Below are 18,843 nucleotides of genomic sequence, written 5' to 3' on the forward strand. Positions count from 1 at the left end.
CCCTCCAACAACTGGATTTCAATTTGACGTGAGATTTGGATGGGGACGCAGGTCCAAACCATGTCACTAGTCCTCTTGGAAAAAAAGTTTGCCAACCCTATTTCAATGGTTTCATTAGGTTTCCACCCCATTTTATTTTATTTTTGTTACTAGTAACCTGATAAGAAGTTATGAAACTGGAAGGATATGAAACGAGAAGCCTTGGAGTATAAATATTTAGGAGGACTCTAAACTATTTGATTATCTCAGTTCTGCATGGGACCAAGGCTTAGAAATGACAATATTTCCTTCTTCAGATGAGTTGGCAAAATTTCAAAGTGGAAATTGTGAGACAATTATGGTCGATAACCCAGGAAGAAAAGGGATGGAGAGAGTTTCTTGAGAGTACAGGAGTTCACTACCAAGAGGGGAGCAGGGGGATAGGAAGAGAGAAGAGGGAGAAGAAAACATGCAAGGAATAGAACAAAGTAGCAGTGGTCAAACTGTCCTGATGTTGATCAATGGAAGCGCCTCAGTTGGCTCCTAAGTCCCTTTGTCATAACTCTAGTATCATGGCATCCTTACTTTCAGGAATAATATGTTTCAGACTCATCTTGTACGTTTCCTATCCTGGGGTGGTAATCAACTATTTCTAAAATGAGCCACTTTTACTGGAAAATAAAATCAAGTTAAAGTAATTACATGATTTATTCTATGTCTCTACACACATAGAGAATAAAGTGTAGTTTCAAATAACAGTATTAATACTAGCAATGTAATTTTAGATTTCTTTGCTTTCCTTTGTATCTTTAGTATATATATCCCACTAGAGATGCATACTTCAATTTCTGTGTTATATAAAGTCACTTAAAATTTTTCTATATAGAAATACCATCAGTAGATATACAGTTAGGCTCATTTGTTTCATTTTGCTTCTGATTTTTAAAAATAAGTTTGTTTTTATTTTATAATTGCCTAAAAATTTACATGATTTCTTAGTCAAACCTACAGAACAGATGTTTCAGAGAACTGTAGCTTCCATCTCTGTCCTTTCCATTCTAAGTCCTCTCTCTTGTATAAGTAACTGTTTTAAAAATTAGTTTTTGGTGTTTTTTTTAGTACTTAAAATATAAGAAAATAAAGCCAGGTTCCATGGCTCATGCCTATAATCCCAGGACATTGGGAGGCTGAAGTCGGAGGATCACTTCAGACCAGGAGTTTTTGAGACCAGCCTGGGCAACATTAGCGAGACCCTTTTCCCTACCCAAAATTTAAAAATAAAAATAATATTTAAAAAGAAAATAAACATACACATTTGTATTAAACTCCATACCCTTCATAAATAAGGCATACTATACATACTTTCTGCTCTTGCTTTTTTTTTTTGAGATGGAGTCTCGCTCTGTGGCCCAGGCTGGAGTGCAGTGGCGCGATCTCGGCTCACTGCAGCCTCCACCTCCCGGGTTCAAGCAATTCTCCTGCCTCAGCCTCCCAAGTAGCTGGGACTACAGGCGCATGCCACCATGCCTGTCTAATTTTTTGTATTTTTAGTAGAGACTGTGTTTCACCGTGTTAGCCAGGATGGTCTCGATCTCCTGACCTTGTGATCCGCCTGCCTTGGCCTCCCAAAGTGCTGGGATTACAGGCGTGAGCCACCACGCCGAGCTGCTCCTGCTTATTTTACTTAACTCTGTCCTGAGGACTATGCCATAGCAGTAAATAAAGATATTTCTTTATTTTGTAATACTCTATTTTTTGATATACCATAATTTATTCAGTCATTCCCCCATAGGACGTTTCTCATCTTTTGCTGTTAAAATGATACCATGAGTAGCCTTGTAAATAAAAGTTAAAGGATTTTTTTATAATACAAAAATTTGAGAAAACACAGTAATAGAAAAACACTCTCTCTTATATTTTTCAACTTTGAGGTAAAAATGAAGGACTTTTGTTTTTATATCAGGCTTAATTAACTTTTTTAAAGGTAATATTGAGAAAAGAATCTTTCCAAACTGCCTTTATCTCATTGCAAATCCAGATTCTCCTGCCTCCTTTTTTATTGTGGTAAAAAACACATAGCCCAAAATTTACCCTCTTAACCGTTTGTAAAGGTACAGTTCATAAGTGTGTAAGTGTATTCACATTGTTGTGAAACAGATCTTCAGAGATTTTTCATATTGCAAAACTGAAGCACTATACCCATTAAATAACTACCTACCATTTCCCTGCCTCCCCCCGGTCCCTGGCAACCACCATTCTGCTTTTTGTTTCTATAACTTGAATACTTTAGATACCTCATGTAAGTAGAATCATACAGTGTTTGTCCTTTTGAGATGGGCTTATTTCACTTAGCATAGTGTCCTCAGGGTTTATCCACGTTGTTGCATGTGACAGGATTTCCTTCCTTTTTCAAGGCTAAATAATACTCCATTATCATATGTTTATACCACATTTTGTTTATCCATTCATTCATCCATCCGTGGACATTTGGATTGCTTCACCTCTTGACTGTTGTGACTACTGCTGCTATGAACACGGGCATGTGAATAGCTTTTTGAGGCCCCAACTTTCTATTCTTTTGGACATATGTCCAGAAGTAGGATTGCTGGATTATATGGTAATTCTGTGTTAAAATTTTTTTTAGGAACCTTCATATTTTTTTCCATAGCAATTGCACCATTTTACATTCCTGCCATCATTGCCCAAAGGTTCCAGTTTTGACACGTTGCCAATACTTGTTATTTTCTGTTTCTTGTTTTTTTAATAGTAGCCATCCTAATGGATGTGAGGTGATATCTCATTGTGGTTTTCATATGTCTTTCTCTGATGATTAGTGATGTTGAGCATCTTTCCATATGCTTGTTGGTGGTTTCTATATAATCTTTGGAGAAATGTCTATTTAAATCCTCTCCCCATTTCTAAATCAGGTTAGAAATCCAAATTTTTTATAACTTAATATTTTTGCTCTTAGCTTGTAGAGCATATTTAACATAGTCCTAAAGAGAATATCATGTTAATCTAAACTGTGACTAGTGAGAATATCTGTGACCTGAATTTATTTTGTTATTCTTACAGGGCTATTTAGAAACCAAAAAATATTAAGAGAGTACAGAGATTTCTTGGGAAATACCAAGGTAAGGATATCTTTGTAATAATGTGTATGTGTGCGTTGTACCGCAAAATTCTAATATCAGTCCATTGTAAAATTCTAGCATGTCTGTGATCTCAGTCTAAGATTTTCTTGAGTACATTGTAGTTCACTGAATTACAGTCTATTCATTCATTTCTGATTTTCCTTTTTTTTTTTGAGGTGGAGTTTTCGCTTTTGTTGCCCAGGCTGGAGTGCAGTGGCGCGATCTCGGCTCACTGCAATCTCTGCCTCCCAGGTTTGAACGATTCTCCTGCCTCAGCCTCCCGAGTAGCTGGGACCACAGGCACGCTACCCTGCCCAGCTAATTTTTTTATTTTTAGTAGAGACAGGGTTTCACCATGTTAGCTAGGCTGGTCTTGAACTTCTGACCCCAGGTGATCCACCTGCCTCGGCCTCCCAAAGTGTTGGGATTACAGGCATGAGCCACCGCACCCGGCCTGGTTTTCTTGAAATTTAAAACATTCGTATGTAAGTTTTCTTTAAAGTCATGACTATGTTATGAACCTTAAGCATGTAGATATAAATGAGGAAGAAGACTTTATTTTCTTAGGTTTTGGTGAGATTTATATCTGTCATACACACTCTTAATTTTCTTTAGCCTCTCTCTTTCTGCTCCTGACTCTGGTCCAGCATTCAGACTGCCACCTCTGTGCTTGTATCCAAGAAGGTTAGCCCTTCGAGAAGAAAATTACCCAGCCAGTGTGATTGTTCTTTCTTCATTATATGACTATACAGAATCAACGGATACTCAATATTATTTGACAGTCTTACTAAACTTCCAGAGTATGTTTACCTTCCCACTCTTTAAAATAGCTATTGTGTATCTTTTTCTTTCTTCCCAACAGCCTCACTCTTTACTCTTCAGCTCTTGCCTTGTTTCATATTTTATTGAACAAATAGGTGTAATTTCATAAAAGTACCTCATCTTTTCATCACCAAATTTACTAACTCATCTATACATGTGACAAAATACTCTGCTTTCCTTCCTACTAGAAGAAAATTAATATTGGGACACATATAGAAAGTTTGCCTTTACTATTCTACCTCTTATTTTCTCCTGAACCTAATCCAATTGGGCTTTCAACTCCACCACTCAACTGAAATGATTTACCAAAGTCCCCAGCACCTTTAAGATGCCAGGCAGTCTATGGCCAAGTTGACTTTCCATTTAAACTTGACTGGGAGGGATCTCCTGTTAAGAAGTTAATGTCATATTTGGATAAAAAGCTACCTATGCACGTTTTTTTTCTCTCTAGTGGCATTTGAGACATTGCACCCCTTTTGCAAAGTTTAGACATTGGCAGTGATGATAATTTTAGGCAAGTCTTATTTGATATGCTTTCCTTTTCCATTTATTATCTTCAAGACCTCTTAATTTCCATTTCCCCTTTGATCCCTGCATTTCTGGCACCCCAGTGCTGCCCTGAAGATGTGAACTGTCCTCTGGTAGAGCCTTCATATGTCTTGTGAGCCAGCATTTTCACTCTCATGCCTAAAGGGCTACTGCCATTGCCTCTTGTGCTGGGATAACTTATGCTGGTGAGACCTGCCTCCTGGGAAGATTCACTCCTCGAGCCTTCACATCTGTTTCACATGGAGAATCATCCTCACCAGATTTTCTAATAGTAGCGGTTGACTTATGAAATCTCTTGTTACTTCAGGCCTTTAGAAGATTAATATTGGTCAGCTTTTGAATATTCCATGTTTTGAATCAAATTTTTTTGCTATTACAACCTTTTCTGCAGGGACATTAGGATAAAATTAGTATTTCATTTCCCTCTACTGTACCCCTGTTCCCTTTAGGGATGGTGTTCTCCCACTGAAGATGGTTGCTTTCCTTCTCTAAAACATAAGGCTAATCCTGTTTGCACAAATTAAACTAATCCTGTTTGCACAAATTAAATGCCTTGTTCTTTTTGTTGTTGTTGTTGTTATTTCTGACCCAGACACTTGTTTTTCCAATATATTCTTAACTCATGAGAACTCCAGTGAGATATATGAAATCACAATGTTCTGGGTCTGCCTCTCTGGTACTTAATTTCTTGTATAATAATTCCCCCTTCAATGTATTTCTACTTTCCCATGCCTTGCCTTCTATTTCTAATTGATGAGTTTCTTGAATAGTACTTCAGAAAATTGGAAGTACCTTTATCTCTGCTTAATATATTTAACTCCACAATAGTATCACCTTGAAATGCATCAGTAATGCTTTGAACAATTTATGCTCCTTTTCCTGGTAGTTCTGTCTGAAATCTATCCAAATTTTCTGTACTTGTACCAATATTAAAGAACCTTGTTTATTGTGAATGTTTTCAAAGATATATAAAAATAGAAAAAATAGATATTGGCTGTCCAGTTTCATTAATTTCTAACATTTTGCTGTCCTGGTCTTCAAAAAGGGGCAGTTCTCCAATTGCTCTGATTATGGAATTTTTTAATATTTAATTTAATTTATTTTATTTTATTTTTGAGACAGAGTCTTGCTATGTTGCCCACTTGGCTCACTGCAACCTCTGCCTCCCGAGTTCAAGAGATTCTCATGCCTCAGCCTCCTGAGTAGCTGGGATTACAGGCACCCACCACCACACCCGACTGATTTTTTTGTATTTTAGTAGAGATGGGATTTTACCATGTTGTCCAAACTGGTCTCAAACTCCTGAGCTCAAGCAGTCTGCCCATCTTGGCCTCCCAAAGTGCTAGGATTACAGGCATGAGCCACTGCGCCTGGCCTGATTATGGAATTTTTGAGTAACTTTTACAGGATGCTTCCCAGGCGGGTTTTGGATCCTGGCTCCTTGTGATCTCTTATTTTTCCAGATTTTTATTCTCTTGTTAGAGTCCTTGTGCCTTATCATTATTCCTAGTTACTACCAACATATCTTCCCTTTTTCTGCAGCCTTCTTTATTAGAGTGGTTTGAACCCAGTGAATCTTTTTCCTTATTTTTTTTCTTATTTTTTCTTATTCTGATCTTAAAGATCTCATTTCCTTTCCCTGTTTTGCCCCTCCCATGAGTTCCCAAACCTTTCTTCTAAAGAAATCTTATTTTTTACCTTAAGCAGCATTCTGTTATTCCCATAATAATTTCATTGAGTTTTTTCTCTATTCAACCAAAGAATACAATATATTCTTATTATAATAAAACATACATTCTGTTTGTTATCAATAAACAGTATAATTCAGAAATCTAGACCCATAGTTAGAGTTTACGGCTTACAAATCGAAGTAAAAGTTGAGACCACATGGACAAGGTTTATCCCTGTGTAGTTTTTCGCTTAGCTCTGAAGGCAGGTCAATACAGAATTTGGGGTGTCTGATTTCACACATTCTTAGAACATATGAATTTCAGCTCAGTGCATTTTTCTACTGTATTACTAGTTTTTATATAGCCAACTCAGATCCCTTCTGGAAGAAGGCAGGACACGAATGACAAGAAAACAAAATAAACAAGATTCTGGAAAGAGACCCAGATATGCTGTCTGTTTTAATCTTTCCACTTTCTAAACAAGAACTTCTAGAGAAAAATAAGTAACGTAATTCAGAAGTTTTGATAGAGGAACATTTTCTGGTCTGTCAAAGCCACCAGTTATAGTGCTTCTCTGCAAAATTTTGGAGGTATTAAAAAAAGTTTTTGTTTTTTTACAGCCACGCTCCAGAACGGCATCGGTGTTTTTTAAGGGACCAGGAAAAGTGGTGATGGTCGCAATTTGCATGTAAGTACTGAAAAATAAGCTTTGTGAAATAGAATATATTCTTTTAAATGTGTATATCCATGAATATGTAAACTTATTACCTAGTACTAGCTATAGAGTTTGAGGTTTATTTTGTTTTAGGAGGAAATTGAGTAAGTCTTTATTATTGTCAGTAAAGTGATGGGGAAAGAGCATGAATTCATATAGACACCCATGCTCATTCTCTGTATATTTTTGATGTAGTTAGATCTAAGAATAGTTGCTACCTGAAAATCCTTTCTTATTTTTATTGGAGTTGATAGAAGTCTTGTTTAAAGAAGTTAGATTGGCCGAGGTTATTTTTAGAGTAGCTAAACCAACCTGGGTTACAGCTACAGCTCTTTGTGCTTATTATCTTTGTTCCACTTATCTCAGAAGAACATAATTGTTATTTTTGCCTCCTCTGTTTTTCTTTTGGAGACAGAGTCTTGCTCTGTCGCCAGACTGGAGTGTGGTGGTGCAATCTCAACTCACTGAAATCTCTGCCTCCCGGGTTCAAGTCATTCTCCTGCATCAGCCTCCCAAATAGCTAGAATTACAGGCTCACGCCATCATGCCTAGCTAATTTTTGTATTTTTAGTAGAGATGGGGTTTCACCGTGTTGGCCAGGATGGTCTTGATCTCCTGACCTCTTGATCTGCCCACCTCAGCCTAAAGTGCTGGGATTACAGGTGTGAGCCACTGAGCCCAGCCTTGCCTCCCCCTTTTCCCCTCTACCTTCTTGATTTCTATTGTTTTTTTCACCTTTTATCTATTTTTCTGATTAATTTATTTTAGGATGTATGAAATCATTCAGTAATTCATTAGTTCTTTTATTTTTAAGTATATATGTAAAATATCAGATAGTGTGATATGATCTGAAAATATGAAGATATAATACGTAATTCTTTAAGAATTGGAGGGACACTAAACTAGAGGAAGGCATTTATAATACAGACAAGGGTTAATGATGTCATAACTAGAAATGGTGGTGGTACGGATAGACATGGACAGCTTCAACTTCTTTGAAGGTATGTTCAAGGATAGTGACCAGGTTTCTGGCTTGTACAGTTGGTGTAAATAATGTGCCATTCACTGAGGAGAACACTGAAAGGAGGAGCAGGGTGGGAGCAGAGAAAATGATGAGTTCATATTTGAGCTGGTGGTGTGTTTAGGGCACCCAGGTGAAGATAGTCAACAGGGTTCTTTTCACTAGTAATACAGGGATAGTGATTATAGCTTTTCTCATTGGAGGGATGTATGTATGAAAAGTGCTTAACATAGTACCTGCTCTAAGATATGTACTTAAGAAGTATTGTTAATATATATTGGTCTGAAGCTCAGGAGAGAAATCTGGGTTAGAGATATGGAGTTGATAGTTTTTAGTATGTAGGTGATAATTAAAGCCATAAAAGTAAAGATCACCTGAGGAATGTATGTATAAATAGTATGAGGAATAAAAAGCTCTCAGGAAGAATTCCTTGAGGAATGTTAACATTAAGAAAAAGGTGCAGGAAAAAGTGCCTGCAGAGGAGATTGAGGAGGAGTAAGGAAAAAAGTAGAAAGAAAACCAGGAGTGTATTAGTCCATTTTCATGCTGCTGATAAAGACATACCTGAGATAGGGCAATTTATGAAAGGAAGAGATTTAATTGGACTTACAGTTCCTGTGGCTGGGGAAGCCTCACAATCATGGTGGAAGGCAGAGAGGAGCAAGTCATGTCTTACGTGGATGGCAGCAGACAAATAGAGCTTGTGCAGGGTAACTCCCGTTTTTAAAAACCATCACATCTCGTAAGTTCATTCACTGTCACGAGAACAGCACTGGAAAGACCCACCCTGATGCTTCAGTCATCTCCCACTGGGTCCCTCCCAAAACATGTGGGAATTATAGGAGCTACAAGATGAGATTTTCTGGGGGACACAGAGCCAAACCACATCAAGGAGTGTCATGAAAGCCAAGGGAAGACAGTGTTTGTTTGTTTGTTTTGTGTGTGTGAGACGGAGTCTCACTCTGTCACCAGGCTGGAGTGCAGTGGCGCAATCTCGGCTCACTGCAACCTCTGCCTCCCAGGTTCAAGTGATTCTCCTGCCTCAGCCTCCCGAGTAGCTGGGACCACAGGCACACATGTTTTAAGAAAATAGCAGGCCTGGTACAGGCTTGCACCTGGAATCCCAGGCTTTGAGAGGCTGAGGCAGGAGGATTACTTGAGTTCAGGAGTTTAAGACCACCATGGGCAACATAGTGAGATCTTGTACCTATAAAAAAATTTTTTTTAATTGGCTGGGCATGGTGGGTGATGTGCGCCTGTAGACCTACTCAGGAAGCTGAAGCAGGAGAATCATTTGAGCCCAGGAGTTTAAGGCTACGGTAATCTGTGATTACACCACTGTACTCCAACGTGGGCAAGAAAAAGACCCTGTCTTTAAAAAATAAAATAAATAGCTAGCCAGGGGGTGTCTGGCAAGATGGCTGGATAGGAACAGTTCCTGTCTGCATCTCCCAGCAAGATCCATGCAGAAGGTGAGTAACTTCTGCATTTCCAACTGAGGTACCTGGCTCATCTCATTGGGACTGGTCAGACAGTGGGTGCAAGCCCATGGAGGGTGACCTGAAGCAGTGTGGGGCATTGCCTCACGAGGGAAGCACAAGGGGTCAGGGAACTCCCTCCCTTAGCCAAGGGAAGCCATGAGGGACTGTGCTGTGAGGAACGGTGCGTTCCAGCCCAGATACTATGCTTTTCCCATGGTCTTCACAACCTGAAGACCAGGAGATTGCCTCGGGTGCCTACACCACCAGGGCCTTAGGGTTTCAAGCACAAAACTGGGCGGCCATTTGGGCAGACACCAAGCTAGCTAGACTAGTTTTTTTTAATACTCCAGTGGTGCCTGGAATGCCAGAGAGACAGAACCTTTTACTCCCTTGGAAAGGGGGCTGAAACCAGAGAGCCAAGTGGTCTAGTTCAGCCCATCTCACACCCACGGAGCCCAGAAAGCTAAGATTCACTGGCTTGAAATTCTGGCTGCCAGCACAGCAGTCTGAAGTTGACATGGGATACTTGAGTTTGGTGGAGCAGGGGTGGGGGTTTGGAGGCCACAATTACTGAGGCTTGAGTAGGTGGTTTTCCCGTCACAGTGTAAACAAAGCCATCAGGAAGTTCAAACTGTACAGAGCCGACCATAGCTCGGCAAAGTTGCTGTAGCCAGACTGCCTCTCTAGATTCCTCCTCTCTGAGCAGGGCATCTCTGAAAGAAAGGCCCAGCAGCCCCAGTCAGGGGGTTATAGATAAAACTCCCATCTCTCTGGGACAGAAAACTTGGGGGTAGGACTTAAACTTGTGGCAGCAGACTTAAATGTTCCTGCCTGCTGGCTCTGAAGAGAGCAGTGGATATCCCAGCACAGCACTCGAGCTCTGCTAAGGGACAGACTGCCTCCTCAAGTGGGTCCCTGACCCCCATGCCTTCTGATGGGGTGACACCTCCCAGCAGGGATCAACAGACCCCTCATACAGGAGAGCTCCAGCTGTCATCTGGCGGGTTTCCATCTGGGATGAAGCTTCCAGAGGAAGGAACAGGCGGCAATCTTTGCTCTTCTGCAGCCTCTGCTGTTGATACCCAGGCAAACAGGGTCTGTAGTGGACCTCCAGCAAACTCCAGCAGGCCTGCAGCAGAGGGGCCTGACTATTAGAAAGAAAACTAACAAACATAAAGGAATAGCATCAACCTCAACAAAAAGGATGTCCACACAAAAACCCCATCTGAATGTCACCAACATCAAAGACCAAAGTTAGATAAATCCACGAAGATGAGGAAAAAGCAGTGCAAAAAGGCTGAAAATTCCAAAAACCAGAATGTTTCTTCCCCTCCAAAGGATCACAACTCCTTGCCAGCAAGGGAACAAAACTGGACAGAGAATGAGTTTGACGAATTGACAGAAGTAGGCTTCAGAAAGTGGGTAATAACAAACTCCTCCAAGCTAAAGGAGCATGTTCCACCCCAATGCAAGAAAGCTAAGAACCTTGAAAAAGGGTAGAGAAATTGCTAACTAGAATAACCAGTTAGAGAAGAACATAAATGACCTGATAGGCCGAAAAACACAGCACGAGAACTTTGTGAAGCATGCACAAGTATCAATAGCCAAATCAATCAAGCAGAAGAAAGGATATAAGAGATTGAAGATCAACTTAATGAAATAAAGCATGAAGATAAGATTAGAGAAAAAAATGAAAAAGAATGAACAAAACCTACAAGAAATATGGGAATATGTGAAAAGACAAAACCTACGTTTGGTTGGTGTACGTGAAAGTGACCGGGAGAATGGAACCAAGTTGGAAAACACTCTTCAGGAGATTATCCAGGAGAACTTCCTCAACCTAGCAAGACAGGCCAACATTCAAATTCAGGAAATACAGAGAACACCACAAAGACAGTCCTCAAGAAGAGCAACCTCAAGTCACATAATCATCAGATTCATCAAGGTTGAAATGAAGGAAAAAATGTTAAGGGCAGCCAAAAGAAAGATCGGGTTATCCACAAAGGGAAGCCCACCAGACTAACAGCAGATCTCTATGCAGAAATCCTACAAGCCAGAAGAGAGTGGGGGCCAATATTCAACATTCTTAAAGAAAAGAATTTTTAACCCAGAATTTCATATCCAGCCAAACTAAGCTTCATAAGCGAAGGAGAAGAAAAATCTTTTACAGACAAGCAAATGTTGAGAGATTTTATAACCACCAGTCCTGCCTTACAAGAGCTTCTGAAGGGAAGTACTAAATATGGAAAGGAAAAATTGATACCAGCCACTGCAAAAACATACCAAATTGTAAAGATCATCGACACTATAAAGAAACTGCATCAAGTAATGAGCACAGTAACCAGCTAGCATCATAATGACAGGATCAAATTCACACATAATAATATTAATCTTAAATAGAAAAGGGCTAAATGCCCCAGTTAAAAGACACAGACTGGCAAATTGGATAAAGAGTCAAGACCCATTCGTGTGCTGTATGCAGGAGACCCATCTGACGTGCAAAGACACCCATAGGCTCAAAATAAAGGGATTCAGGAATATTTACCAAGCAAATGGAAAGCAAAAAAACAAAAAAAAAACAAAAAAAAAAAGAAGGGTTGCATTCCTAGTGTCTGATAAAACAGATTTTAAGCCAAAGAAGATCAAAAAAGACAAAGGTCATTACATAGTCGTAAAGAGATCAGTGCAAAAGAAGAGCTAACTGTCCTAAATATATATGCACCCAATACAGGAGCACCCAGATTCATAAAGCAAGTTCTTACAGACCTACATAGAAAGACTTAGACTCCCACACAGTAATAGTGGGAGACTTTAACCCCCACCATTGTCAATATTAGATGGACCAACAAGGCAAAATTAACAAGGATATTCAGGACTTGAACTCAGTTCTGGACCAAGTGGACCTAATAGACATCTACAGAACTCTCCACCCCAAGTCAACAGAATTTACATTCTTCTCAGCACCACGTCACTCTTATTCTAATATTGACCACATAATTGGATGTAAAACACTCCTCAGCAAATGCAAAAGAACAGAAATCAAAACAAACAGTCTCTCAGACCGTAGTGCAATCAAATGAGAACTCAGGATTAAGAAACTCACTGAAAACCACACAACTACATCGAAACTGAACAACCTGCTCCTGAATGACTACTGGGTAAATAACTAAATTAAGACAGAAATAAATAAGTTCCTTGACACCAATGAGAATAAAGACACAGTGTGCCAGAATCTTTGGGACATAGCTAAAGCAGTGTTTAGAGGAGAATTTATAGCAGTAAATACCCACAGGAGAAAGTGGGAAAAATCTAAAATCAACACCCTAACATCACAATGAAAAGAACTAGAGAAACAAGAGTAAACAAATTCAAAAGCTAGCAGAAGACAAGAAATAACTAAGATCAGAGCAGAATAGAAGGAGATAGAGACACAAAAAACCCTTTAAAAAAACAGTGAATCCAGGAGCTGGTTTTTTGAAAAGATTAACAAAATAGATGGACCACTAGCCAGACTAATAAAAAGGAAAAGAGAGGAGAATCAAATAGACAACAATGAAAAGTGATAAAGGGGATGTCACCACTGATCCCACAGAAATACAAACTACCATTGAGAATACTGTAAACACCTCTACACAAATAAACTAGAAGATCTAGAAGAAATGGATAAATTCCTGGACACACACACTCTCCCAAGACTAAACCAGGAAGAAGTTGAATCCCTGAACAGACGAATAACAAGTTCTGAAATTGAGGCAGTAATAAATAGCCTATCAACTGAAAAGCAAAAAGCCCAGGACCAGATGGATTCACAGCCAAATTCTACCAGAGGTACAAAGAGATGCTGGTACCATTCCTTCTGAAACTATTCCAAACAATAGGAAAAGAGGGACTCTTCCTCAACTCATTTTATGAGGCCAGCATCATCCAGATACCAAAACCTGGCAGAGAAAAACAAAAAAAGAAAATTTCAGGCCAATATCCTTGATGAACATCGATGCAGAAATCCTCAATAAAATACTGGGAAAGCAAATCCAGCAGCACATCAAAAAGCTTATCGACCACCATCAAGTTGGCTTCATCCCTGGAAGGCAAGACTGGTTCAACATTTGCAGAATAATAAATGTAATCCATTACTAAAACAGAACCAATTACAAAAACCACATGATTATCTCAATAGATGCAGAAAAGGCCTTTGATAAAATTCATCACTGCCTCATGCTAAAAACTCTCATCTTAAACTAGGTATTGGTGGAACATATCTCAAAATAATAAGAGCTATTTATGACAAACCCACAGCCAATATCATACTGAATGGGCAATAGCTGGAAGCATTCCCTTTGAAAAGTGGCACAAGACAAGGATGCTCTCTCTTACCACTCCTGTTCAACATAGTATAGGAAGCTCTGGCCAGGGCAATCAGGCAAGAGAAATAAATAAAGGGTATTCATATAGGAAGAGAGGAAGTTAAGTTGTCTCTGTTTGCAGATGACATGATTGTATATTTAGAAAACCCCATCATCTCAGCCCAGAATCTCCTTAAGCTGATAAGCAACTTCAGCAAAGTCTCAGGATACAAAATCAATGTGCAAAACTCAAAAGCATTCCTATATACCAATAATAGGCCAACAGAGAGCCAAATCATGAGTGAACTCCCATTCACAGTTGCTACAAAGAGAGTAAAATACCTAGGAATCTAACTTACAAGGGATGTGAAGGACCTCTTCAAGGAGAACTACAAACCACTGCTCAAGGGAATAAGAGAGGACACAAAGAAATGGAAAAACATTCCATGCTCATGGATAGGAAGAATCAATATTGTGAAAATGGCCATACTGCCCAAAGTAATTAATGGAATCAATGCTATCCCCATCAAGCTACCGTTGACTTTCTTCACAGAATAGAAAAAAACTACTTTAAATTTTATATGGAACCAAAAAAGAGCCTGTATAGCCAAGACAATCCTAAGCCAAAAGAACAAAGCTGGAGGCATCACGCCAACTGACTTCAAACTATACTACAAGGCTACCGTAACCAAAAGAGCATGGTACCAATATCAACAGATATATAGACCAATGTAACAGAACCGAGGCCTCAGACATAACGCTGAACATCTACAACCATCCAGTCTTTGACAAACCTGACAAAAGCAATGGGGAAAGGATTCCCTATTTAATAAATGGTGTTGGGAAAACTGGCAAGCCATATGCAGAAAACTGAAACTGGACCCCTTCCTTATACCTTATACAAAAATTAACTCAAAATGGATTAAAGACTTAAACATAAGACCTAAAACCATAAAAACCCTAGAAGAAAACCTGGACAATACCATTCAGGACATACGCATGGGCAGAGACTTCATGTCTAACACACCAAAAGCAATGGGAACAAAAGCCAAAATTGACAAATGGGTTTTAATTAAACTAAAGAACTTCTGCACAGCAAAATAAACTATTATCAGAGTGAACAGAGCAGGCAACCTATAGAATGGGAGAAAATTTTTGCAATCTATCCATCTGACAAAGGGCTAATATCTAGACTCTACAAGGAACTTAAACAAATTTACAAGAAAAAATAACAAACAACCGCATCAAAAAGTGGGTGAAGTATATGAACAGGCACTTCTCAAAAAAGATATTTATGCAGCCAACAAACATGAAAAAATGGTCATCATCACTGGTCATTAGAGAAATGCAAATCAAAACCACAATGAGATTCTATCTCACGCCAGTTAGAATGGCGATCATTAAAAAGTCAGGAAACAGCAGATGCTGGAGAGGATGTGGAGAAATAGGAAAACTTTTACACTGTTGATGAGAGTGTAAATTAGTTCAACCATTGCGGAAGACAGCGTGGCGATTCCTCCAGGATCTAGAACCGGAAATACCATTTGATTCAGCAGTCCCATTCTACTATAAAGACACATGCACATGTATGTTTATTGCAGCACTATTCACGCTAGCAGACTTGGAGCCAACCCAGATGCCCATCAGTGATAGATTGGATAAAGAAAATCTGGCACATATACACCATGGGATAATATGCAGCCATAAAAAAGGATGAGTTCATGTCCTTTGTAGGGACATGGATGAAGCTGGAAACCATAATTCTCAGCAAACTAACACAAGAACAGAAAACCAAACACCACATGTTCTCACTCATAAGTGGGAGTTGAACAATGAGAACACATGGGCACAGAGAGGGGAATATCACACACTGGGGCTTATTGGGGGGTGGGTGGCTAGGGGAGGGATAGCATTAGGAGAAATACCTAATGTAGATGACGGGCTGATGGGTGCAGCAAACCACCATGGCACATGTATACCTATGTAACAAACCTGCACATTCTGCACAGGTATCCCAAAACTTAAATTATAAATTTAAAAAATGAATAAAATAAATAAACATTGTTTTAAAAAAGAAGAAAATAGTGTCAGATGCTCTCAGGAAGTTAAGAGAAATACTAAAATGTTTCCAGGAATTTAGTAGTATGGAATGGTAGGTGGTATTGACAAGATGAAAACTGACAGCTAGAATAAATATGATGTTTTTAAGACGTTATCTGAGGTGGAGGAGATGGGAAAGGGGTAGCTAAAAGGGGACATACAGTTCATGGGGGTGTTAATATTTGTATAACAGACTTGTAATATAACATGGTAACTCACTAGCATAACGTCTGAGATAAATCATATTAGTCATTACTGTTGGTATCTGAGCAGCTAGCTTCCTCAGAGTTAACTGTGTTTATTTTGGCATCTAGCTTCTTCTAGTATGACTCTGAGACTGCTTAGAGTCACCTCTGGCATCTGCCCCCTTAAGTAAACAGACTTTCACTGAAATCTTGCCTTTGACACTGGCCCACTGGACAGTATCAGGTGCAGATCTGCTTTTATCTACCTAAAACACATAATTGTCTTTTAAATTTTATCTTGTCCAAATATAGAAGACCCTCTTTTCTCACCAGTCTTCAAAGTACACTTAAGTAATTTGTTTACACATAGCATGCCTCTTAACAGTACATAATTTGTATTTTTTCAAATTTTTACTCTTGTTACCTAAACAGAAAGTTTTTTAAGGCTAGGGATTCTTTTAATTGTACTTGTTTTTGTTGCAGTTGTTGTTTTTTAGAGACGGGGTCTCACTCTGTTGCCTAGGCTGGAGTGTAGTACAGCCTCGAACTCCTGGGCTCAGATGATCTTCCCAACTCAGCCTCCCAAGTAGATAGGACTACAGGCGTGTACCACCACACCAGACTAAGTTTTTTAAAAAAATTTTATAGAGATGGGGTCTTACTTTGTTGCCCAGCCTGGTCTTGAACTCCTGTCCTCAAGCCATCCTCCCACCTCAGCCTCTTAAAATGTTGGCATTATAGGTGTGAGCCACTGTGCTTAGCCTAATTTTACTTTCAACAGAATCTAGTATAGGGGTATATACAGCCGATTGAGTATGCTTTTGGCTTAAATTTTTATCCAAACCTATGCTAAATTGTATTCTCTTTCTCTTCTAGCAATGGATTAAACTGCTTCTTTAAATTTCTTGCCTGGATTTATACCGGTTCAGCAAGTATGTTCTCAGAAGCTATACACTCATTATCTGATACTTGTAATCAGGTGAGGACTAAAGCTTTTTTATAAATCAATTTTGAAGTAATAGTTTTAGGCTTTAATCTAAAAGTTGATCTATTTTAAAACTGAATGATTCTAGTAGTTGGCTTGTGGGAGAAAATAAAAGTTTACTTTTCAGCAATGAAGTGCATAGAAATTTAATCATAGTATTTTAAAGCAGGATGCTTTAAGAACCTCTGACAATGGAATGTGAAGTATAACGTTATCAGTCACTGAGCAGAAATCTGGTCTCTGAATATGAGTTCTCAATGACTGTAATAGTCCTTGAATTTAAGCTTTTGGAATAAAGATGTAAAATCATATGTAATCGGTTAAAATGCTTTCATATTAGATTCATAATTTGAATTACTTTCCTTGGCTTTGCAAATGGAGAAAAGTTTTTGTATTAATAAAATTAAAATACCGTTTAAACCCCCTGTGGCCCAAATTGTGAAAACTAGAAACCCAAACCTTTTGTAAGAATATAATAAAAATTTCTGTGTGTGCATCACTGTTACATTTTAAAGAGAAAGGTATATTAAGAAGATACCTTTTCAATATTTACTTATTTTTAGTCCTGTTATATAAAAACGGATTTGGGAGAACTTCAATGAAAGACACAGGTAAAATAAGAATATTTAAGACAAGGATAAAAATAATACGAAGATAAGGAGCAAGGAGAGCAATATTAATTAAAAATTAAGCCTGAGAACTTGTCTCACTCACTGTCAAATCAGATGGATTAAAACCCTTCATAAAAGTAAGGAAAGAAGATAAGCATTTGCCATTAGTACTAAGTATTTACCTTGAACTTAATTTTTATACTCAATATATACTTAATACATACCGTCTCTATAAAATTTTACCATTCAACTGTGGCATGCAGTGGGAGGAGAGGAGATGGGGGAGATATATAACTTATAATCTCTATTTTCTTGTAAGCTTATCGAGGAAAGTTGAAATACAGAAATATTTGTCCATATGGCAAGGAGATATGTATGATGTTACTAGTTTCAATATTAGTTTTTATTTCAAACATTGAAGACAATGTTTAAGCGTTCATACTCTATGCTATTCAGGCATTTAAAAAGAATGTAGTAGATATCTGTGTACTGACCTGGAATAATAACCATGATAAATTGAGTAAAAAATCAAGTTGCAAAATATTATGTTCAGAACTTCTGCTTTCACCCATGACAGACTAACAGGAATTGAATTTAATCTTTTGCCATAAACAACTAAAAAATTAGACAGTATATTGGACAATAGCAGCATAAGACCATGATCCCTGAGAGATAAGAAACAAATTACTTGAACTCTATGATCTCTGTGGCTTTTTGCTTGAAGGCATATTCGGGATAGTGGAGCAGGATGGGAAATAACAGTCTCATTGAGTTGAGAAGACAGAAATCAGTGTTCAGGGCATCTGAGGTGGCTAGAACTTACAAGGCAGAGTTCCACAGAGGAGGGAGCTACAAAGACAAAAAGCTATAGAGGTCTACATAGGGATTTCCTTGAATTGAATGTTTGCTGAATGTTAAGTTACACATGTCTAAGATGTGAGCATGAATCTTGGCAGAGAACCAGCAGGGAGCAGTAATTGACTAATTCCCAGTGCTCACGCAAAGCTAGGATACCTTCAAGTTCTGACTAGCCGAGGTAAGAGAGTTCTCATTATCGAGGCCAGTAGAAGGCTCGCCTTAGGAGTATGGCTAAATTCTTCTTAACGTAAAGGCTGTTCTAGAATCCTCCCTAACAAATCTTGCTAAAAGTTCTAAAGGATCAAGCCAATCTTGAAATAATCACTTGCCAGGACAAAGCCTCACATTCTTTAATAAAGGCAGCAAAATCCAAACACTCAGTATAACATT

At 38.6% G+C, this 18,843-nt stretch overlaps 1 protein-coding gene across 1 annotated transcript in view; it reads left to right on the forward strand.

Annotated features, from left to right (window-relative positions):
- Nucleotides 1-18,843, forward strand: part of SLC30A9 (solute carrier family 30 member 9) — a 106,614-nt gene that overhangs the window by 49,400 nt on the left and 38,371 nt on the right. The window contains exons 7-9 of the mRNA XM_010384874.2: nt 3,055-3,113; nt 6,775-6,842; nt 16,876-16,978. Of these exons, the coding sequence (XP_010383176.1) occupies nt 3,055-3,113; nt 6,775-6,842; nt 16,876-16,978 (230 nt within the window). The remainder of the gene's footprint in view (nt 1-3,054; nt 3,114-6,774; nt 6,843-16,875; nt 16,979-18,843) is intronic.

The sequence above is a fragment of the Rhinopithecus roxellana genome, chromosome 2, assembly GCF_007565055.1.
Source record: "Rhinopithecus roxellana isolate Shanxi Qingling chromosome 2, ASM756505v1, whole genome shotgun sequence".
NCBI lineage: Eukaryota > Metazoa > Chordata > Mammalia > Primates > Cercopithecidae > Rhinopithecus > Rhinopithecus roxellana.